The following is a 23,100-nucleotide window of genomic DNA, read 5'->3' as shown; positions in this document are numbered from 1 at the left end:
TTTTGTGATTCTCACTGAAGTCAGCATTATGTGGCAGGTATCACCATCTCTAAAAGCTGGCTGAAATTAACGAATGGAACGTGAAGCAATGAGAGGATTTCTTTGGAGGAATTAGTGGAAATCCACATCCTCACCCTAAAGCAATGGCATTTGACTTTGCTCGGGTCGGTTAGATGGCTTCATTGTGATTAGCTCTGCTGCTATACAAGGACAAGGCACCATCACAATCTCCTAAATACAGGAAGATTGGTATTACTTTACTCTCAGCAGTAAAGAAAGCTTCACTTTACACGCTTCCCAGTCAAAGAAACAGTAAACAAACCCACATAATGGTCGATCTACTAACCATTCCGAGACACCTGCTCTAACAACTATGATGATTCACAGCACTCCAGTTAACACGAGTCAGCTCTCCAAGTTATTCTCAAAGGCAGAGCTTTTAGAGAAAAATATCCAAACTTCCAAAACAGCTTACCAGAAAAGATCAAAATGCTAACCTACTGATCACTCCTCTGTCACTCGTCTACAGAATGAAAATGGATAAAAGTTTGGCAGGATGCCCAAAAGATAATGCAGGAGCAAGCCAAGTAACTGGTATCTTTTGAGCAACATTCTCTTTTAGTCGTTACGGGGTCTGCAGATACTTTGAAGACATCTGATTTAAGAGCTTATGAGTCCAAAGCCAAAGCTTAAGATAAAGTCTAGACAAAAGAAAGAAAAAGAACAACTTCTCATATTAAACATCCTTTGTACACAAATCTCTGGCCTGTTAGATCACACTCGTTGAAATAATTTGCCTACTTCACACAAGCAAAAGAGGTTTAGGAATCCAGCTTGAACTCCTTACAACCAAAGGAAAACAGTTTTCTTTCAGGCATGCCACAATATTGCTTTGGATAACAAAGATAAGCAACAACCACTTTTGAAACAGCACATTTCTCTTCAATACTTGCCCACAGTCTTGTTTAGACTCAAGAGCCTGTAAGGACATAAAACAACATGGGAGGTTGCAGACAGCAACGAGATAACCTCTGAGCCTCCTCTTCTCCAGACTAGACAAACCTGGTTTTGTTGGCCTCCTCTGGAGGCTTTCAAGGATTTTATCATCCTTTTTATACTGTGGAGCCCAGAACTGCATGCAATCTTCAAGGTGAGGCTGCACCAATGCTAAACGTAGTAGGAGAATAAGCTCTTTTGGCCGGTTGGCTAAGTAAAAAGCTAAGTAATGTGATGAGCTAATGCACCAGCTGGAAAAGGTAAAAATATGCTCCAAACCCCTTATCTAAATCAAAATTACAGAATCGATTATGTTGGAAGGCACCTCAGAAGACCACATGGTCAAACTCCCTGCTCAAAGCCGGGTTAACTTCTGAAAGAACAGAACTTCCAATGACATACTCCTTGCCCTCTGGGAACCAACTTGCCTTAGCACTTTGCTTCCTTTAATTAACCGCGCTCGTGCTTTTCCTTCCACAGTGTCTGACTTCTGTTCCTTGGAATTAGTTCTCATTCAGGTTTCTTCTCTCTGTTTATCACAGTTGGACTAGATGATCTTGGAGGTCTTTTCCAATCTTTATGATTCTATGATCAACAAGAAAAGAGCTCCTTCCTAGGTGTTTGGTCTGCTTCCCTCTGTCAGGAGGCAGGAAGGCATTTCCAGTCCAGCATATGATTAGCAAATACACGATATCCATCTACAAGTATGAGCCTGAAGTTTTCTATGGATATGGAGGCAGACTGATAAACGAGCACTGTGTCCCAATGTTCTGTATCCTGTTACACTTGCCTATTTGAAAGAGGTATTTCCACTGGTGTAATACTTGTTCTCATAGTAATATTCGCTTCTCTGCTTCTTTTTTTTTTTTTTTTTTTTTTTTAAACTCCTTGAAACTAGAATAAATTTCAAGAACCTTAGATTAGTAAACTGTAGTTTGGTATCTAAAAGGCAGAGGCCAGCCCTGCAGGTTTTGACTCCTCTGATTTCATTCTACATCATTGAAGCTTGCCATGCAAACAAAATACAGTATTTGTGCCAGGTAATCGGTGAATTTGGGGTTGTAATGGCAAGTATATAGTTAAGTAACGAGTCTAATAGTTACACAAACAGTCTTATGCCCATGAGATGAGGTGTGTTGCATAATGGATACTGCAAGATGCTGCTGTGGAGATCTATTAACACAGCCTGCAGCTGATGACATACATTGACTGTAACAGTGAAAGTTATTTCTAATGAAAAAATAAAAGCAAAAGTCATGCCATAGAGAGAAAGAACAGAGAGAACTCCCAGTGAGTGTCTGGGAAGAGTACAAAGCTGTCGACACAGGACGTGTCTCCCCAGTGCAAGAGGCCAGGAAAGTCAACAAGACAATGATGGCAATTTGGATTTTTCTATGTTATTTCCCAGCATAGTATCATTTTCATCAGACTCACCCAAATGCCCAATTGTGTCCCCCACCTTTATTTATGAATCTGTGCTGACAGGAGTATGTTAACCAGGTGCAAATGTTGCACCTTCACTGGTCATTCAGCTTCTGTCAAGATCTATTACTGGCTAATAATTATTAAGTATTTAAAGACTTATCTGCTTTGCTGTTTGATTTTCTGGTACATAAACTAAAGCCTACAAAACGAAGAGGCAAGGAAAGCAGGGGAAGAGAAGACCTTCTCACACCAGTTCTAGTTGCTTCCCATGAGAACCTGCCATAACAACACTATCAGAATGTGCAGGTGCAAGGCCACAAGAGCAACACTACAAGAACAACAGCACGAGAACAAGACATTCAAAGTACTGCCACAGCAGCTCTGGAAAACACTGCATCAAATACTCCAGGAAAAAAGTTAGAGAAGTGCAACAGCAGGCCTGCAGCAGCAATAATGCTAAGGCAACTGAGGTTTTTAATGCAATGTAGGACAGGTATATGCCTGTTTTTTTGTTAATGTTTCTTTTAACATTAAAAATAATGCTGATTTTGTTAATGTTGCTTTTCAAAGAAGACCACAAAAAATACACTTCGGGTGCAGATCTTGCCTTCTTTTCTCAGCCCCCCAGCTGGGGACTACCAACATCGGCCACATTTTTTATTTATTTATTTATTTTAATCTGATATGACTTCAAAAAGAAAGATTTATATTATGATGTTTTGCAGAGTTAAATTATTTAATTTGGATTATTTAACTTGGATTATTTAGAACCTGCTGGCTGACTTCACTTATATGCATGGAACATTTGCCAAGACACAACACATCAATGTTAAGTGTCTGTAACCCAAACACACATATGCTATGCCAGTGCTTCAGAGCAAAAAAAAAAAAAGTAGCCTAAGCTACCCTCTCCTACAGATAAGTAACATTTTGGAAAACACAGACATAACCATAATCATACAAGACTTTCTTTCAGAATTATTGAAATAACATTTTTTTGCTGGTAGCATGCCACTGGAATTTTACAAATCAGAAAAAAAAAAAAAAACAGAGAACCAAACATGAACAACAATCTACCTGTAAAGATGCAGCTGCAAAAATAAGATTCAGGTTAATGACAGAAATTTGTGTTTTTAAGCACATTCTTATGATCAAATCAAATTTAAAAAATATATATATATTTATCATCATTATAAATCCCACCTTTGAGAGAAGATTTTTTGAACTGATGGTGTAGCCTTTAAGGCTCTCGTGCAACTTCTGCAGGTGCTGCACAACTCTTCTTTGCTGCTCATCATTCCTCAGCTCTTCTTCTTTAATCAGGAAGTCATAATGTTCCAAAGGTCCACTGCAAACCAACAAGGCTCTAGCGTTAGCGTCTGTAAGAGTACCAGAGACTGTCTTCTCATCTGCCACCTGACTCGTGTATGCTGTAAAACGAAAAGTAGACTTTTTAATAGAGAAGTTATGAGAAGTACCCTCTTATATTCATAAAAAACACACATTGTTAACAGTTCTTGCAAAGATATATATATATCTATATATTACTTACCTACAACCACTAGAGTATGTTACCCCTTTATTTTTTATTAAATCAACTTCTTACTACAAAACAACGTTAGTATGTCTTAACACTTTTACTAATTAAAAAACACACACAAAAATTCCAGCTGGAAAGTTGGTAAAATTTGGATGAGCTGTTGTGAGGGAAGCATTGACATCTCTGTTGCAAACTGGGGCAAAACCACTTAAAAAATTCTCTCAGAGTGCATTTTTCTGAATAGATTAATCCTTTAGAGAGGTGGGCTGAAAGAGACAGAGTTTAAAAGCTACCAAACAAAACCAACTATGAGTTTTGTAAGCATGTTTGAGGAGTCAAAGACCACAGTAAACAACCCAACAACTGTGAAGCCCTGCTGGCATTATCTTCTCCTTAGAAGAGACAGGACCATGCCCAAGCAGAAATTGTTTAAATTTAAAAATAAGTCACAATCACCAGGCATGAAATGAGATATAACTAGGAATAAGAGAGCAAGCTTACAGAGAATGCTTGCTAAATCAGTAAGATCAGACACCTAACAATAGAACACGTTGAAAAGGCGTTTATGAAGAGGTGTTGCTTATGCTGTAATTTCAAAGCTTGAGTATAATCATGAGTAACATAATTTGTACCAATGACAAAAGAAACAGATTTGGAAAAACATGGAGCAGACAGAACAATGTCAAATAATTTGAACATTGCTAGATCCATTGAAAGTCACCCTTTAATGCTTCAGGTAAGCTCCCTACGCAACATAACAGCCTCCAGCAGGTTTCTTACAGGCCTCCTGGATGGCGAGTGAGGTTCAAAAACACACCAAAAAATGAAACTACTGTGATCTTCAAAAAAAGACAAATTCAGAAAAAGTCATAGGTCAGTCAAGACAGATCTAAACCACAGCAAAATACCGGAATGAGTACAGACAGGATTGTGATTTTTTTGTAAAGCACTTAACAACATGATAAATGACAGGCAACACAAACTTCTCAGGAGCAAGGAGTTTTCCTATCTGACCACATAACACACGCAGAAAAAGGAAAACCATCTTAATTGCACTAACACTTCTGCCTTTGGGTCTCACAGTGTTCTCCTAAATAAAGTAGGAACGCTAGATTCAAGTGAAATACCTTTTAAGCAGGTACAAAACAAGCTAGGAAAACTATCCATAATGAACGGGTACTACAATTAAACAAGATACGTGTTTCCAATCGAGTTTCAGAATCCCAATTGTACGAAAAGCCTAATACAAATAGAATATAGTGAAAGCAGGTATTGTGCTTAGGACGGATGAATAACTGAAATTAAGAGACAGACAACGACCAACTGAAGAGCAGCTTTGCAGAAAAAGATCCAGGGCTATGCTGCATCACAGACTGACAGCAAAACCTCACTGTGACACTACTCCATATGGGATAAAGTACTCTGAGGTGTGTGTGTGTATGTTTGTGTATATACAAGGGGCAAAACATAAGCACAAATTAAATAACCCTGCTCTATTCAATACTGGTATGATCTGCCCTGAAACACCCTTAAGTTTTCTCACCATATTTCACAAAAGGTACAAACTCAAAGGAGAGAGTAGACTTTTAAAGTAGTATTTGTTAAACCATGGGTCACAACCCACAGAGGTGGTGTAGGAGGGCTCAAATGGGCAGAAGAATTTAAACTTGTCCCAAATATTTTTTTAATTGATCGATTTTATCCTTTTATAATATAACTTTATTAATTTATTTATTGTAAGACCTTCATGTCTCCAAAGCAAAAGTCACTGGTTACATCTGTAGTCAGTAATTTCACCAAGTTCTTCCGTCCTGAAGGAGCTGAGTTACTGCTATGAATTAAAAGTAATTAGATCATCCATAGCTGAAGAGATCTCAGAGAGCTGAGTTCAGAGTTTGTCATTGCAACAATTTCAATAAAACCTTTACAGAAGACTAAAGAAAAGCACATAGCTATCTCCAGGTACATAAACAGTAATGATTAAAAAAAAAAAAGGAAATAAATGGTAAACTTAATTAAGGTAGTGAATGAACTGACTGATGAAGAGAGAATTTTAAGATTAAGTCTGACAAAAATCTATCAGGAACAGGTCAGTGACACCTGACCTGCATCCAAAAAGAAGCAGGGATGGGGAAAAACAGATGATCTTATTTTTTCAACCATTTACTACTACATAAAGTCAATTGTGATCTGTACATCTAAATCACATGTTGCCTTCACAACACACAGAGCTTGATGTCCCTAAGAGGCAGCCAGTGCCCCACTGCACCTACCTGTAAAGCCTACTCCTTACCACAAGATTAGAAGGGGAAAAAAATAAAAATAAAAGCTGACTTGGGGATAAGAAAGCATTTGTGGCTCATGACTTTCCTGGCTATGGACAGAGCACACCAGCAGAACTTCTCAGAAGCATGGGTTTTGTCTCAGGTTACGTGTACTTGCAGCTAGCCGTCCCGGGAATGGGAATAAAATACTTTGTCATTAACAGATGACAGAGATGAACAGGATGTGCAAGTGATGACAGAGGGTGTCATGGCACAAATTACTCACTCTTCTCCTAAAATAATATTGAATGGTAGGATTTAGATGTGGTGGGGGTACCGACAGACATGCAGTAACTGGTAAGTGTTAAATTCAAAGGTGTAGCTGCAAAGCAAAGTCAGATGTCCCTAGAAAGAAAATAAAAGGGGTTTTAGAGGTAGGTCAACAGAAGACAAGCTATTCAAATGATAAATGACGGAGAGAAACAAAATACAGGTCTTCCATTCTAAACTGTATTTTGTGGGACAGGCTGCAAAACCATTCACACCACTAAAGCTCCTCACTAATCACTCCCTGAATGGATAAAGAAAAGGAATTTTTAGAAATTTTAATATATGGCAGAGGAAGAGCAGACAATTACCTTCCATCATTGCATACCAAGGAAACTACTGCTTCACTAGGAAACACTTACACATAATTCAGTGCATTAGTCCTAGCAGCCTTCCCTATGTCGCAAAAACTCACTTTCTCTCCTACTACTTCACGTATTCATGTTACATAAACTGTTACTTCCTTGTATTAGTTCCCTTTTGAAATGTTTAAACACAGAGAAACCACTTTCTATGTATTTTTCTAGTTACATTGAGCTTTTCTGTAGTTGTACCTCATTACTCAGTTTTACATAAAACAGTGTAAAGCTAGAGCTATGTGCTTATCCATAATCTTTCCCACCCCCAGGGTAGGCTACAGTGTTGGATTTTCTCACATTTTGCCTAAAATTCAATGCTAATTTAAGAATTGCCACTGGCTTGCAACTTCGAATTGCTGTTCCTGAAACATAAGCATTAATCCGATCTCATTTTACTTCAAGCCACAAAACTAGCTGCTTGCCTACCCAAGCATCGCAGGTCAAGTTTTAATAGCGACCTACTGCAATACACATCCACCAAAAAGGTCCTTCTTGGAAAAATCTGAGGGAAAAAAATCATCAAAGACAATAAAAACTTATTAATGCTTAATGGAAATGCCAATCTGAAACTATAACAATTTCCCTTAAAGTGACTTGCTTAGGATACCTTCAATAAAGTAGCTTTCATTTATCACTGCAAAGATAAGTACCCACAGAAAAAAAAAATAAAAGTGTTCTTAACTCCAAAGACCTTCTGCTCTGGAAAACAGCAACAAATTGAAAAATTAATCAGTATGTTGTCGAGCTTTCCTACTTCCACTTAGAACTTCAGCCTGAGACGGCACAGGAAAAAGGCACACGAGTTTCAATGGCACTGCTTCTGAGAGCAATAGTCACAGCTGAGGCAGGCACTAGAGTTATTTCTGTAAGAAGACAATCTGAAATGGAAGCTGGGTCGTAGCGTATCATAAACTGATCTTGACAGGAGGATGAGAGCAGAGAAGGGTGACTGAGAAAAACACCACTCACCCTGGTAAATCTCTTCTTTCCTCTCCTAGTAGCTGGATTTCATTATGTACAGTACTGACCTGTGATGTCTTGTCTATCGGAAGAGAATTCCCATGACAAAAACCCCAGCAGGCCCTTGTCTCTCCTGTGTTTGAGGGGTAGGAAAAGAACCTGGGCTTCCCTAACACACATTTCACCTTTTGTATCTTTCTATGAGGGCAGAAGCCAACACCCTGAAAACTGACATTAATAAATTCAGAGTTATGCAAAAAAGATCTTGTGCCTTTAAAATGATTCTTCATTACTCAGAGAGGAAAAAAGTGTTGTACTCCACAGATTAATTAAAATTTGGTCTGCAAGATCCCTTACTGCTATTGAACAAAGCATCTTTTAAACATGTTGTTAGAACTGTGAACCTTGAATGGAATTACATGTAAAAGAAATATAAAGAAAAAAAAAAAGGGAAAACCATGAAAAGATAGATAATATCCAGCTAAAGAAGCAAAGGTTAGACAAATGAAACCCAATTCCTATTGCAAAAGGTAAATTAAGCTTCAGATTATGATATTCCCTTTGCTACAGTGTCAGTCAGGTACAGTACACGTGTAAATATATGTATTATTAATTTTGTAAATAAATTAAAGTTGAAATAAACCCTTCAAGGGACAGATTATGAAAAAAGCATGTTTAACCTTTGTTCTGTATGTATGTATCGTGAGAAGGATCAGAAATAACTTTCCTTTATGGAGCTTAAGGCTAGAAGACAACATCGACCTTTTTAAGTATTAGGAACAGTTACATTTGTCTAATTACCCCTACACTCAGAAACTGTGTTTGATTACAGCACATTTTGAAGAAAATACATTGCAAAGACGCAAGAGATAGAGAATTAACCACTTCCTATGATATTTTGCTGTAGTGGTTAATCGCTATTAGCCTTAAGAGACAGAAAATACTTCCAGTTAATACTTGTTGAAGAACTGCCGCTAAACTAATGTCACCCTTGGGGACGGGGGGTGCTGCAATAGAAGGCAACTTTTAGAAATCCTTCAATATACAGCTATTCTTCAATATACAGCTGCCGAAATGAGCAGATCAAATCAGCAAAGGCAGCTTGCCACTAGGACACCAGAGCAAGGACTGAGGCTGTCCTCTCTCTCGTCTTTGCCTCATGTGACCTTAGCTGAACCACTTAACCCTTATTTAGCCTTCTTACAGTCCATTCACTAATATATGAATATATATTCACTATTTAAACTTCTTGAGAAACATGAATGTTTCAGCAGAAGTAGAATTCTGATTTTTTCCATAGATATCTGTGTTACTATTATTATGAAAATACGATTTTTTGTACTGTTTCCATGCACAGCCCAATTAACAACCTCAGCTAGCGATGAAGGATGTGTAATCTTGTGAGGAAAACTGCAGCTTTGCACAAATATTACTTGTGAAATCTTTTAATTGAAGAAAAGGCATGAAGAAGCAGGGACATCTCCCCCCAGCCCAGGCTGCCCAGAGCCCCATCCAGCCTGGCCTTGAGCACCTCCAGGGCTGGGGCACCCACAGCTCCTCTGGGCAGCCTGTGCCAGTCCCTCACCACCCTCAGCGCGAACAATTTCCCCTCTTTTACCTTAAACCCATTCCCCCTCATCCTCTCTCCGCTCCGCTCCCCCGGCGGCTCCCGTTACCGACACAACCCCTCTCGGAGAAGCCCCCCTCGCCCCGTGCCCTCCATCCCAGCTCCCTCCTGCCCACCCCCGGTCGCCGAGCCCCTGCTGTCGCCCTCCCTGCCCCGGCGGGGCCGGCGGCACCGACCTCTCCTCACGGCGGCGGCCCGCGCCCGAGCCCGCAGCAGGCAGCGCGCAGTAACCAAGGGCGACACGGGCGCCGCCATCTTCTCGGCGCTGGGGGTGGAGGGGGGGGGCAGCGGGGAGCGCTGGGAAATGGAGTCCCGGGGCAGGCGCCTGAGGGGGGAGGCCGCTGGGGGCAATTCTCAGAGCTTAACGTCTTTTTATTTTTTATATATATATATATATTTATGACTTCTAGTTTGTGTTATTTGTTTCCCTTTAAATGTGTAAAATGTAACGGAGAAATATTCCTGGTCAGAGGCAGATCCCCCTCTACACACAGCTATACAATCGCTTTTATGCACGTGAACATATATTTAAACAACAGCTGCGAGATATATTACCTTAAAAGCAGATATCCCCATCCTAGATGCTGACAGAGCCTCGTAGGGTCAGCTACTGTAAGGCTTCTCCTTGGCAGAAGCAGCTCAGCTGCCCATTTGGTGCCCTTGGGAGCTCCATGAAAGCGAGCAGGCAGCTGGCTACCTCATCCAACCACTTGCATTTGGACTTTATATAAAAAGTTGTTGTTTTTTGTTTGTTTGTTTGTTTGTTTTTTTTTGTTTTAACACAAAAGACACAATGCAAAAGAAGTATACACTCCCATGAAAGGGCACTGGCATTCAGGAGTCATTCACCATAATATTTACCTGTTTGCTGGCTGGCCCTCCTCCATTCCTGTCAGAAACACACCTAAAAGTGTGTTTTGAAGTGTGTGGCTTCAATAGATGTTAACTACTGAGTGCACAAGAAACAGATTAATAATGTCTTCTTGTGGTAAAAGCACAAATGAAAGACTTTCATTTATTTTTGGCTTTGCAACATCAGAATGCCTATAACTTATTCTACAGTTAAATTTCAGCACAACATGAGAAAGTGTACGAGTCATTTTTATAGAACACTATCCAACAGTTGCTTTTTTTTTTAATAAGAGTATAGCAAAATATCACATCAAAGCACTAAAGAACTCATTGCAAACAAAAGTAAATTATGCTGAATTGTATTGCTGATTTTTAAAATAATGTTTGTGATCTTGAAAACATTAACAGTGGTTGAAGTTATCTTCTAACATGTTCAGCTGTTTTAAAATACATAGTTGCACCAGAGACATCTTCAATGTTATACACTTAATTAAGTAGTGAACTAAAATGCCAATTTATCACATCTTAAAAGAGCTGTTTTCAGTGCATTTTCTTTCATCTTTCCTTTATTGGGCATTTATTGGTTTTGACTCATTCTAGCACGTTACAGCTATCAACACCTGTGCCCATTTAGGAATGAATTTCAGTATAAATCATAGTGAAGTGAATAGACATTTCAAAGATGCATTGCAATTGTTGCAATATTTTTAGAATATCAGACAAGGAAACAAACAACTTCAGTAAAAGTGATTTAAATAACAAATATCTTTATAAACAGCTTATCTCCTTCAGAACAAAGAATAAACAAGGCAACAAGAGCCGTTCTTTTTCTTCCATTATTAACTCGGATCACAATACGATTGGGTGAAATGTCAAGAATAATTGGAGAAAATGACAGCATAATCTTCAGCAAAAACATCTGATTTATTTAAATTGTAACTGTTTTTCTTTTTTTTTTTTCTTAACAGATTCTCTGTTTAACCTTGTTATCCAAGACAGCATATAAAAACTTCCCATTTGTGTCTGTCTGTTCAGACATCTTCTACCTAACTGAAAAACTCTCTGCAATGCTTCTGTACGTGACAAACTTTGAAATGCCATGATATACTCACTGTATTGCACACCCCAGGAACTGAATCTGTATTTGTCAAAATCACATTTTGGTGGTAACCTAAAAGAACACAAGTTTGAACAGTACTTCTATAGATTATTATGGTTGATGGCTTGTAACTGACACAGATCCATTCTGGAGGACCTTTGTACACTTCATTCACCATCTCTGTCCCTTTATTCACCTCCAGAAAAGCAAAGTTTTAACAGTGTAGAAATTAGATTGATGCCTGTTTAACCCAGCCGCATTATTAGTCTGCCAGTATAGGTGGTCCTCAATAGGAAAAAGAAAAACAAGGGCATAATAAAAGGCCTCCTCTGGCCTCTGGAGGTATGAACTTCACTCCTTTGTAAAGACAGGTGTGCATGAGGAAGTATGTGTCCAAGGATCTTTGTATCTCTTCCAGACCTCTTTGTATCTGTTCCAGACCTCCTCTGAAATCCTGCAGAGGCAGATCAGGGTTTACCTGCCTGCAAAGGTCCAAGATGTTCCCACCACAGGAATGTCTTGGGCTCCCATACATGTAGGTACTTTAGACGCAGGCCTGATCATTCACCCTACTCTAGGAAAATGGATTTTGTGGCTTGTTTTCATTAACAGAGTTTCCATCAAAAGCCACTCTTCTGGAGTTATTACAAAACACTCTGGAATAAACTTGATTTTAGCTTCATCTATTCTGACGAAAACAAATACGCAATTAATAGTCTGCGTTACTAATCTGATTAATTAAGCTGCAAAAATGTTCTCAGATTTATGGACTTGGAGCCATTTTTACATGTCTGTTTACAGTTTGGATTTCAGTCAGCTCAAACAGCTGCTCTTGGAACAAGGGGTTCAGAAAATACTTGTGAGCTGTAAGCAGGTGGATGCCATTTTGAAGACGAAAGAATCTAAAAGTATATATGCAGATCATCCCTGTAGAAAGGGATAATATCATGTAAAAAGGGGGAAGAGGAATTGAATATAATAGTTAATCTATGTGTATATTACAAATTATATTTATACACTAAATATTCTTATCTGGCAGGTAAGGACTAATGAAGATATCCAAAGACCGTGCTTCAAAGCACTGGCTGCTAGTGCAGGGATCAGAAAGTCATTTTTCCACATAAAGCATTGCAAAATTAGTATAATTAGTTCATGATTTTATGTTATTTTTGCTTTATCCTGAGTCAGCATTCCTCAAAAATTTTGACAAAATATGCCTGTGTTTGACTAAATGTGTTAACTTGGGCACTTGTCACAAGGCCAGAGAATTCCAGCTGGATAACAGAGCAATTTGGTTTCCTTTCCAGTTAAATGTATTTTTTTTTCTTTTAAAAACAAACAACAAACTAATTAAGAAGTATCACTGTACCAAATTTAAGAATTAATCATATGTTCATACTTGCTTCTATGGATGCATGCCAGGAGACTGTGGTGTATCGCCACTTGAAGTTATGCCAGCAAATCTTTTGTCATAGCTGAATAAATAATGTGTAGTAACACATCCACGAGTACCTAACCTCCTGGTTGTTCCTCTGAATGCTTGATTTCTTGCAGATAATCTTTGGACTGACAAACACAGCTGACCTCTCTCCCTTCAGATTTGAAATTTAACTCAAAGTTCATGTCAGACAAGGAATTAAACTTTCTTTTTGAATTTATGCTCATCTTTTCCATCCTGAGAGAAGAACTTCTGCAGCAAGCAGAAACAACTAAAGAGAGTGTAAATCTCATAGTTGACAAAAAGAAATCTGAACCATGATTCAAAATAAACGAACACATTCTCTGAGGGGCAGAAAGAAACAAGGGAGCTCACAGGACTCTGATTTTCCCTGCACCTTCAATCCCTCCTCTTTGCCTAGTTAGCCAGCCAGTGTGGCATACGTGCTTTCATGGTGGGGCTAGCCAGGTCTGAGGATTTCTATCTGAATCCTGTTAAGATCATGGGAAAGCAAAAAAAAAACAACCAAACAAACAGAAAAAGAGAGATGGGAGACCTTACCAAACGACTGTAACCTCCTTACTTACCAATACTGTTGACACATGGGCACTAAAATGTTCGCTCCCTGTCACTTGCCTCCATCTGGCTCTCCACCACCAGTTGTCTCTGTTAGGAAAGGCAGACAGAACAATGCTGCTAAGACAATATGCTGTGAGAAAAGCAGTCAGCTTAAGGCTGACTGCTAATAGTATTTACTCGGCGTGAGAACAAATTATATTCATCTTACGCTCACCAACTTCCCAAGTGTGCAATATTAGGCACTTTTTAATTCTTTTGAATGGAAAATGAAACTACGCAGGCAATATATTATACTTACGATAGGACCAGTGCTCTGCTGTATTTTCATGTTCACAGTCAGATGTGGTAGCAGAGGTTCTGCAACAAACAAAAGTGCATGCAGATGTGTGCATAAGTAATCTCAGTAGGATTCACGAGTTCTTCTTGCCTTGCTGCAAAACCAGTTTAATAACTAGTCTAATTCAGGTGAGGCTTCTTTTCGCTGCCGCTATTTAAAACTCTGTCAGCTTAATTTCTGTTTGTAATTATGAAGTGAAGAGTTGGCAGCTATTAGCAGAAAGAAAGGAAGTAAGGAAGATGCACTAGTAAGGGTGAGAATTACACTGGGGGAGTGATGAGCAAGAAATCCGGAGAAAAGTTACCAAGCAAACCACCTACTGCATTCTGGTTATGTGGATGGGTTATTTTTGTACCTTGGGTTCACGTCGTCTTCTCGATTATCTTTTTATTATCATAGTCAACCCCTAACGAAACTTGCTGGATGGTAAATTTGGGTCTCCTGGGTGTGATTTGTGGGAAACCTGGCACTTGGCCTACTGCCTAGACACAAATTCATAGAAAAAAATACTGTAACTAGTTTTTCTACGGGCTCGTTTTACCTGGATCGCAGTTGAGTGTAGTCAAATAGAGTGTACTAGAACTCTCTCATAAGGAAGATAGGAAAATTATATATATACTTATTTATTGGAGGGGTAGGGGCACTGTTAGCAGATATGTACATAAATAGATAAAAATCAATCTGGAAGGGCTCTACAATGATAGGGTCACTTAGAAATATTAGCAGCGGGTTAACATGATTTATGTTTATTGATGCTTTAGGTGAAACAAGAAGGCGAGCTTTCCACTCCTTTTGGCAGTGTCTCCTTTACAGTAATACACTATTTGCTTGAGCTTTTGGACTTCGTTTTTATTGCGCACCCCAACGACAGCGAGGGGGAAAACCAAATGTTGTGCGTTTGATACTGAGGTGTCGCTGCTAATTAATTACCCAAATTACCTCAGGACGCCACTCCCCCCCCCCCCCCCAAGCTCCCCTGCACCCCAATGGGGCCAGGCCCAGCACTTGACCTCTGCTACGCTCCTGGCCAATACACCAACCAACCCTAGATCTCCCCGCCATAAGGAGAGGCTAATGCCGGCGGGCGAGGAGCTGCCCCTCACAGTTCCCCGTTATTTTTGTTCTATCTCCCTAAAAAAACCCCTCTTTGGCTTAAACCCCACAGCCCGCGGGCGGGCCCGAGAAACTAAGCTCTGCCAGCCGCAGGGGACGCCGGGACTTGTAGTTCGGAAGGCGGGCGCAGCCAGAGGGGGGGCAAGGCGCGAGGACTACCACTCCCAGGCTGCCTCGCGCGCGGGCGGCGGGCGCATCCGCCGGCGGCGGCGTGGGTGCGCGTTGCCGGGCAGGGGCGAGAAGAGAGGCGGGCGGGCAGCAAAGAAGGCGGGCGGCCGTAGGGGGGGGGGAAGAAAAGGGGGGCCGGGGGGGCGGCCATGGCCGAGACGATCGCGGACACCCGTCGGCTGATCAGCAAGCCGCAGAACCTGAACGACGCCTACGGGCCGCCCAGCAACTTCCTGGAGATCGACGTGGGCAACCCGCAGACCGTGGGGGTGGGCCGCGGCCGCTTCACCACCTACGAGATCCGCGTCAAGGTGAGGGGGGGGGGGGGTCCGTGTGGGAGCCCTCAGCTGGGGCTGGGCTGGGTTAAAAAGCACAAAACTGAGGGCAGAGCTAGCCAAATGGTGTTAGGTGAATAAGCTGCTGTTATTGGGACCCTCGCTGTTCGCTTGGCAGCGAGCAGGGTGTAGCTCTTCGTGTCCTGAATCCCTGGTGCCTTTGGCTTCCACGCGTCTGGGTGTTTGCGGCTGCGGGAGCCCAGAAAGGTGATGGAAAATAAGGGCCACAGCGCTGGTATGTCCTTGAGAATGAAGTGGAGCTTGCTGGGATTAAAAAAAAAAAAAAAAAAAAGTAATTCCAACTGACGTCCTTCAGGGGAAATGAAAACAAAACCAGATTTCTGGACTGGACTGCAAGTGGGCTCAGACTGTCCAGTTTGGGGTAGAAAATCCTGGACTGCTGTTCTGGTGAAGATCTAGAAGTGACCTTAACAAACACGTTAATGATACCGTGACCTTCCTCTGTGTTTCTTCCTAATCAGCTTGCTGTATAAACATTGCTTCCTCTGCCTGCCCTGCGTGCAGCATTACCTCCTGTCGCACACCACGGCTTTCTCTGCAGTTGTGCACCGCTGTGTGCACGGTGCCTCCACGATCTGTGTGCTCGCAGGTATCACAAATTGTAGCAGTGGGTTTTGCTTCTGTATGCTGGAACAGGCTACAGAGCAGGTACTGCACACCACGAATGATGTTTGCTGTCTGAATTGGCGTCAAATATTTGCTTCTCAGCAGAACACAGGCCATATGGCTAAAGGGCAAATGTCAGCATGGGAGAAGAGCTTGAACTGAAGTTACTCTAGCGTTGCCTCTTCTAAAAGGCAGGTCTTGTAGCACAATTTACTTGTTCAAGCGTGACAAGACAGGAGCCACCAACTAATCTCTGTGGTTTCACAGCTAGTTGTGGTCACAGAAAATAGCTGCTGATGTTCCCAGCTTCCCCAGCTATGCTGGTAATGGCAGCAGAACAAATCTGACCAGATGGATTGACTTACCTGTGCCGTATCTGGAAGGCTTGGGTTTAGATCAACGCTAAAACGTCAGGCAGTGCAGGAATGGATGATTCAACTCCTGACAAATTCAGGTAAAAGCCATTGGGCAGCCTTGTGTCGTGCCTGGAGATCACGTAGAGACAGAAATGCTGTCACAGAAGACACAGATTTGAGTTTGCATTGAAGCAATTAGGCTTGCACCAGTGTCGTGGTGCTTCTGAAGTTGGTTCAAAAGTCATTCCATCTTTATTGCTTTGTCCACATCTCAAAGTTTAACTTCTCTTAGGAAGGCTGAGCTTGCAAGAGAACTCTCGAACTGATGTGTGATAACTGATGTCTTGCTAAAGGTACTTGTGTAAAGCACTGTGACATTTCCCAAAAGCTTTCTGCCAGGGCTGCAGCTGAAGCATACCTGCTGCTTGGAAGGCAACAAGGGGAGCAACCTTGTGCTCGCGGTCTTGGGTCACTCTGCTCTTCAACCTCAGGTTTGAAGAGAGCCTAATGGGGAGCCTAAATGTCTCGAGTAGGCTGCTGAGCTGCATGCTACTACAGAAGCAGGTCAGCTGTGTTTCAGTACTGAGGAAAGGTTTTTTTTTTTCACCAGCCTGCACAAAGACACATGCTATATTGTAAATGTGTTATACTTTGACAACTCCCCCATGTGTGGTGCCAATAAATGCCTATGCAGTGGCTCCAGTGGGGCAGCTTACTTCGCAGGCAGTCACTTGCCAGATTCTTTCATTATTTGTTTTTAAGTTTAAAGATTTTTTTTGCGTAGCTATTGAAAACCTCCAGCAAAAGCTGCTGGGCACAGCTTCAGCTTGACAGTAAGAAGCAAACGTCTTGTTTGGGATTGGTAAATGATGGAAAACACCGTCCTGTTGTTGAAGTGTGGTGCTAAAATAGCAAATCTGAGTGGGTCATGTTCTCCACAGGGTACTTAAGGATTTGCTTTCCATCAGCAGCACTAGGCAGTGAGCTGATTTGAAGGTATCTTTTGTGTGAAGGCTTAGGGTGTGCTGAAGAGGAGAACAATGCAGATAGGGCATAAAGCTCAAAGTGTGTCTTCTAGACAAACAAAACTCAATGAAGGAGTCATCTAAAGGCACCTAGATGGTCACCATGTGGTGCTTGTGCAATGGTTAAAACTGATAAAAGCAGATTGTCTGCTGAAGTAACATAGCAAAGAAGTTCCCTGCCCTTACCTCTAAAGGAAAAATGTGAACTAACAGTTATGGACTGTAGTCTAGTCCTTCCTTCTGAATGCCAGGAAACAAAAGTAGAACAAACAGCAGCTTACATTGCCATCTTAGAGCACACCTGCAGATATTACCAGACCTGTACCTCAGTTGAGAGCGATGATATTCCTGGTAAGTGGGTCAACAGGGCTCTGTGCAGGAGCTTCAGTTGCTAAATCCTTTAAGGAGGCAAGGCTTAAGCTTTAGAAGCCAGCAATTGGTGACACCACAGAACCATACACCCACTGTAAAAGCAGTGCCACAGGAGATGAGCACACTGGTGAGTGTTGGCAAAGCAGAGAGATTACCTAGGGGCTTTCTCCATTTGTTAAATTTATCCACTTATGATTGGTGAGAACTTGTAGAGAAGTCACTAACACTCAAGCTGACAGCACTAAAATAAAGCATCTATAAGAGCTACTAATCCAAATAGCTGAATTCCATCACTTAAAGCGAGGTCAAATAAAAAGCCTTTTGATTCCTTAATTCTGATCACTGCTATCGAATCGCCTCTAATCAGTGTGCTTAAATTCAGCACCAAGGGCACACCTCAGCTTGGTGGGGTTACACAGTTCAGTGGCTTGTCTTGTGTCGAAACCTAACGCCTTGCTGTTGTGCTTCCAGACGTGCAGTGCGTTTTTTGGATGGAACCCATGCTCTGCGAGGCAGTGGTCGGCTCTGCAGAAAGGCTTTTGGGGACCTGCGGGGTACGTGGCTCTGGAGGCCAGATGTGGGGAAGGAAGTGAGCGCAGGCTGTGCAGCGCACGCAGCGTTAAGAATAGTATCGGGCTCAAAGGATTGGGGAAGTCAATCAAAGTCCTGCTAAACTTCAGCTACTTCTAAAAGCCTGTTCTCCTCTTTTTTTCAGGACCTAGCTGCTCCATACAGCATTTGCATTTCAGCATACTGATAGCAGCTCTGTGATCAAATCAATCCAGAGCAAGATGCTTAATGAGCTTTGAGTATAACTGGCTCAGAAAGCACTTGTCTTACGCACGGTGCTCTTGGGCTGGTGAGTGTGTCTCTGACATGCTTTGTCCTGGAGCAGCAGCAAACTTTCTGCCCTTGTCTTCAGCAGGGGTTAAAGTTGTAAACTTCTAAAGCCAGGAGGTGACTCCCCTGCTGGTGCACATAGTTCACTTCAGCGTTGTTGAGTTTTGCAGTCTGTGGAGCTTGTGGCGGAGTAATGACTAAACCCTGACTCAGGGATGCACCATCAGCAGGAATCCTCTGTAGTGCTGCAGACCTTGCATCACACCGCAAGGCTGTTCTGACTGCAGCTAATTATTCTCTTAATGCACTACTCTGGATGCTTGTGGCTGTTCAGAGTCCTCTTCAAAGAACAAAGATGCAGCGGTTCAGGTGACTTTCTGTTCTGCAGGTGCTGCATCTGTGCAAACGTTAACTGCTCCCTTGAGCAATAGTTCAGAATGATATCCGACAGGCTTGCAGATTCCCAGGATGCTAACTAGGGAGAGCAAGAACTGGCACCTACTGGATGAAACAAACATCTAAAGCAGGGAAAGTAGATGCACAACTCTATTCCATCTATAAGCTCTGAGTGGCTGATTTTCCTGTACAGTTTTTTTTTGTTTAAACCAGACTCAGGAACCTAGTCCGAAGGTACTGAACCAGCTTGGTGTTGATGTCTGTTACTGTGTAAGTAAAATAACCAAGCCTGTGAATAGCACTTCTTATTAGTATATTAGTTTAACTGGTGACTCGGGCTCCTTTTTCTTTCTGCCCGTACAATGCTGGCCTTGATTGTCATGTATTAAGAGTGCACTCTGGTGCAGTGCTGAACAGCCCAAATCAAGCACCACAATGGCTAATCTTTGTGGGACAGATGGCTGTGATCCAGGTAGGCATGTGATGCCAGAGGGCTTTTTTTTGATACATCTTTATTTTTAGCCAGCTTGCCAAAAAAGTGTCAGCTTGAACTTTAGAGCAGTCAGGGGTCTCCTGTTTTTCATCTGGCAAAATAAATAATACGGAGCAGACTTATGAGCTTTGAACTGTAGAGAAAGTACTTTCCTGAAAGTTTTTTTTTTTTTTTCCACTTGGTACTGCAGTGCCTGTTGTTCTGCTGAAGGCTGTTTTCAGCAAGTACCTAATCCCAACGCCACGTGAAGCTACAGCACTCGGTCTGAAGTTGCTGCTGCAACTTTCTGATGAGAGAAGGATGGAGAAGCCCTAATCTTCTGGTCTTGACATTATTTGTTGTAAATCCAGGCAATATTTCTTATAAAAACAAATATCACAAACTAAGGACAGCCCCATGAGCACGTTATTCCAGTGACTTTTTCTTGAGAACCCAGCTCACAACTCCTGTTGTGGGAGGATCTGATGCTCATAGCAGCAGCTTGTTGGCTTCATGACCTGTCTTGAAAGTAGAACCGTAAATGCATAGCGGCTTTGCTCCGAAATTCAGGGAAAATGAAGCTGGATGTTGTGGTTTTCAGCCACTTCTGTATCTGCAAATAAAGTTTCAGGGACTCTTTGTATGGGCCTAAATTGCAGCACCCCCTAAGGGTGATAAATTACTGAGCAGGAGCTTTTCTGTAGCTGTTAGGTGGACACTTAAGGATGTGAGTATTACTTTTGGAGCCAAGAAAATGTGAGTATTACTTAAGTAGCCAAAAAAATCTCCTGGTAACTAGTATGGGAGGAGGTCTATTATCTGTTTCTTGTATCTCTACATTTACATAATCATACTAGACAGTCTGTAGCTCACAAAGCACTTAAACTTCTGTAATAAAAACCATCAAGAGCACCAATTCACTGTGCTTTTTTCCTTCCCGTTTGGCCATAATTGATAGTTGTGAGCTAATGGTGCTGAAACAACTGAATATTCAGTCACTCTCACTGAGAAATAAATCACTTGGCCTTACAGTAGGCCAACCCCGAGCATAGGGCAGTTCTACTTGGCAATTGTGTAAAAGTAAAGGGACAGTCAAAAGGAATAAAAGGAATGCTTGATATTTCAGAGGAGGCTTGCAAACCCTGAAATAACTACCTGGATTTGCTAATTCTGGCTGGTGTAAAAGCCTTTGCCTGAATTAGTTTGTTTTAAAGTGGGCTGCTGTTTTTAGCCTTGGCTTCTGAGCGTGCAACCTCCAGAATAAGAAATCACTAAGCAACCTGTTTTTCTCATCTAATCTTAGGGCTTATCCTTCCTGCCTTGAGCCTTTTGACTGGGGCACGCTGTAGTTCAGTTGTCCAGAACCTGCTTTGCAATTACTTCTTGCAATTACCTGGTTGCATTACGTTTAGGATTTTACTGTTTTAGCCTTCAGGCTGGAAGCCATCCTAGGTCTGTGTCTCAGTGCTGTGGAGTGAGAAGCTCTGCAGAGCTTGATGTAGCTTAAGTCAGCATTTTTTTAAAAAATCTGAGCTTATAAATATGGTCAGGTTTCTTTCAGTGGCTTTTTTTTTTTTTTTTTTTTTCCTGCATTCAGGGTACCTACAGTAGACCTGGACACCAAGTGGAAATAAGGGAAGGTTGTAGAAATCAACTTCGATCAAATGACTGATTTTTAGAAAACATGTTAAAAATCTTATATATTCCCTTTGAAGTACACAGCAGAAACCTAAACTTGTACTGATTGAAGCCTGGAGCATGCTTGCTTTTGTTTTTGCCTTATATAATTCTAGGAAGTGAGGAGGTAGCTGCTTATTCCAAGTCTGGAAGGAAACGAACCACGGGCAAGGTGTCTGCAATAACAGTGGGCTGCTGGTGACTTGTTTTGCTGTACCAGAGGACAGCAGGCTCTTGCGTGAGGAAAACCATAATATCTTTTTCTCCCCGCTGAATGCTACTTGCTGTAGGGCCCCGGAGCTCCCACTGGCAGGCTGTAAATGTAAGCAAAGGGTGCAGTCCCTCGACAAAGATTGCAGCTCGTATGGAGAGGTGGTAAGAAGCTTGAATCTAGCTTCTGAGAGTCAAGGCCGCAAACTCCTATCAGAAGTGAGCTGAGTGCTTTCTTTCACTCTATTTTAATGGAAATAGAGTTGTATCAAGGCTACCATAACCTACTTGAAAAGACAACATCAAAGTAGGTGCTATGGCAACAGCGCAGCTTTATTCTCAGTCTCTTAAAAGTGGGAGACACAGGCAATGTGGTGCTGCTGCTTAGCGTTGCATTGGCAGATGAAGAAATTAAGCAAATTTGCCTCCACCTGACCTGGATGGCTGCAGCTGGGGAGTTTTGGGAGTTGTCGGGGTGATCTGTGGTCATCCAAGCTGCTGTCTTGAACACTCATTTGTTTCCAAGGTGAATTGGGAACCTCCTGAGCTTTGGAGTTAGACTTGTAGTTTGAATGTTACAATAACACAAATGTAGGTTTTGCCCTAAAATCTCTTTGGAGGCAGCTACTGCTTCCTGCTACTGGTTTAAATGCTAGCCAAATGACTTGATTCTAGAAACTTGCTTGGCATCCGAGTGGGTAAATGCAGGGGTGAGTTAGGGGTTTGGGTGTCATCTTTGGTTCTTTAACTAGGTAAGTTAAAGTCATCTTGGTTAGTCCTGACCAGTGACCCACCTGTCTTAACACCTCAGGTAACGCACAGTCCTTTCCGATTTAGGACTTGCATTCAAGCTAAGAGGCGTGACTTCAGACTAGGAAGTCGTCCACAATGTTTTTGATGAAAAGGAGATTAATTATTACGCTGTGGAAGTCATAATTGCTACAGTGATTATGCTGAATGAACTCTGATCCGGGGCTGTGCCAAGCAGGATCGTGAGCTTCATGACGGGCTTGCAGATCAGCAGGCCAGAAAATTGAGGATAATGCTGAGTGAGCGTGAGGGAAGGTGTGTAAAAAATGAAACTCGCCTGAAGTTTTGTGCCTCGTGGGCATCTCTGTTCCAGCAGGCAAACCCAGAGCTAACACTGTTCAGAATAGCCACTGGCTCCTCGGTGACTAAACAAGAATAACTCAACCCAGAGCTGTGAAGGTGCTGCGTGGTCCTGCTGCTGACAGTACAGCAGGAATTGAGAGTTTCTGTTGGCATCTCAGTGTTGTCTTCGACAAAATTCAGCATGCTTCAGCAGCTGTCTGGCTTGCTTGTTGGAAATCTGTGTGGTAAATAGAGGTAGGGCATGCAGAAACCCTTCCTCACCAAAGAAAGTCTTCTCAAGCAGAGTAATTATCTTGCAGTGGACGAGGAACATACAGTAATTTCAGGTGTGGCTGTATCCTGAGTTAAAAATAGGTACTTAAAATGTAAACAGGTAATCCTGCTAAGCAATATAAAACAACTCCACTAAGAGCTGCATACCTGAAGGACGCTGCTGGATCAGTACTAACTTCTAGAGGAAGGAGAGCTGCTGCAATTTGAGCTTTAAGAAACATGGGGTTAAGAAATCGATCCCAACAGATAACTTCTCAACTCGTACCCAGACCAAAGGACAAATGGTCAAAACTGGAGAAGCTTTTTCTTTTTTTTTTTTT

General features: G+C 41.8%; 2 protein-coding genes and 1 long non-coding RNA gene across 5 annotated transcripts in view; 1 reads left to right on the top strand and 2 right to left on the bottom strand.

The window, feature by feature from the left end:
• Window positions 1–9,849, bottom strand: part of AFG1L (AFG1 like ATPase) — a 62,686-nt gene extending 52,837 nt beyond the window's left edge. For both annotated transcript variants that reach the window (XM_084512602.1, XM_084512603.1), the window contains exons 1-2: window positions 9,675–9,849; window positions 3,625–3,851 (exon numbers count right to left, since the gene is read on the bottom strand). In XM_084512602.1, coding sequence (XP_084368728.1) covers window positions 3,625–3,851; window positions 9,675–9,753 — 306 coding nt within the window. In that variant the 5' untranslated portion in view covers window positions 9,754–9,849. The remainder of the gene's footprint in view (window positions 1–3,624; window positions 3,852–9,674) is intronic.
• Window positions 9,850–11,105: 1,256 nt separating this feature from the next.
• LOC311433456 lies at window positions 11,106–17,334 on the bottom strand. 2 transcript variants are annotated; one of them, XR_014690754.1, is made up of 5 exons: window positions 14,814–14,996; window positions 14,159–14,285; window positions 13,765–13,823; window positions 13,475–13,553; window positions 11,106–11,903 (listed from the first exon to the last, which is right to left on the bottom strand). It is a non-coding gene; the product is annotated as an uncharacterized lncRNA (long non-coding RNA). The 2 variants fall into 2 exon arrangements; XR_014690753.1 differs by lacking the exons at window positions 14,159–14,285; window positions 14,814–14,996 and adding an exon at window positions 16,412–17,334.
• SNX3 (sorting nexin 3) overlaps window positions 15,162–23,100 on the top strand; it is a 13,931-nt gene continuing 5,992 nt past the window's right edge. Inside the window, exon 1 of the mRNA XM_084512605.1 lies at window positions 15,162–15,395. Within this exon, the coding sequence (XP_084368731.1) occupies window positions 15,234–15,395 (162 nt within the window). The 5' untranslated portion in view covers window positions 15,162–15,233. The remainder of the gene's footprint in view (window positions 15,396–23,100) is intronic.

Source organism: Aythya ferina (assembly GCF_964211825.1).
Source record: "Aythya ferina genome assembly, chromosome: 3".
Lineage (NCBI taxonomy): Eukaryota > Metazoa > Chordata > Aves > Anseriformes > Anatidae > Aythya > Aythya ferina.
This window is presented reverse-complemented; position numbering and strand designations above follow the sequence as displayed.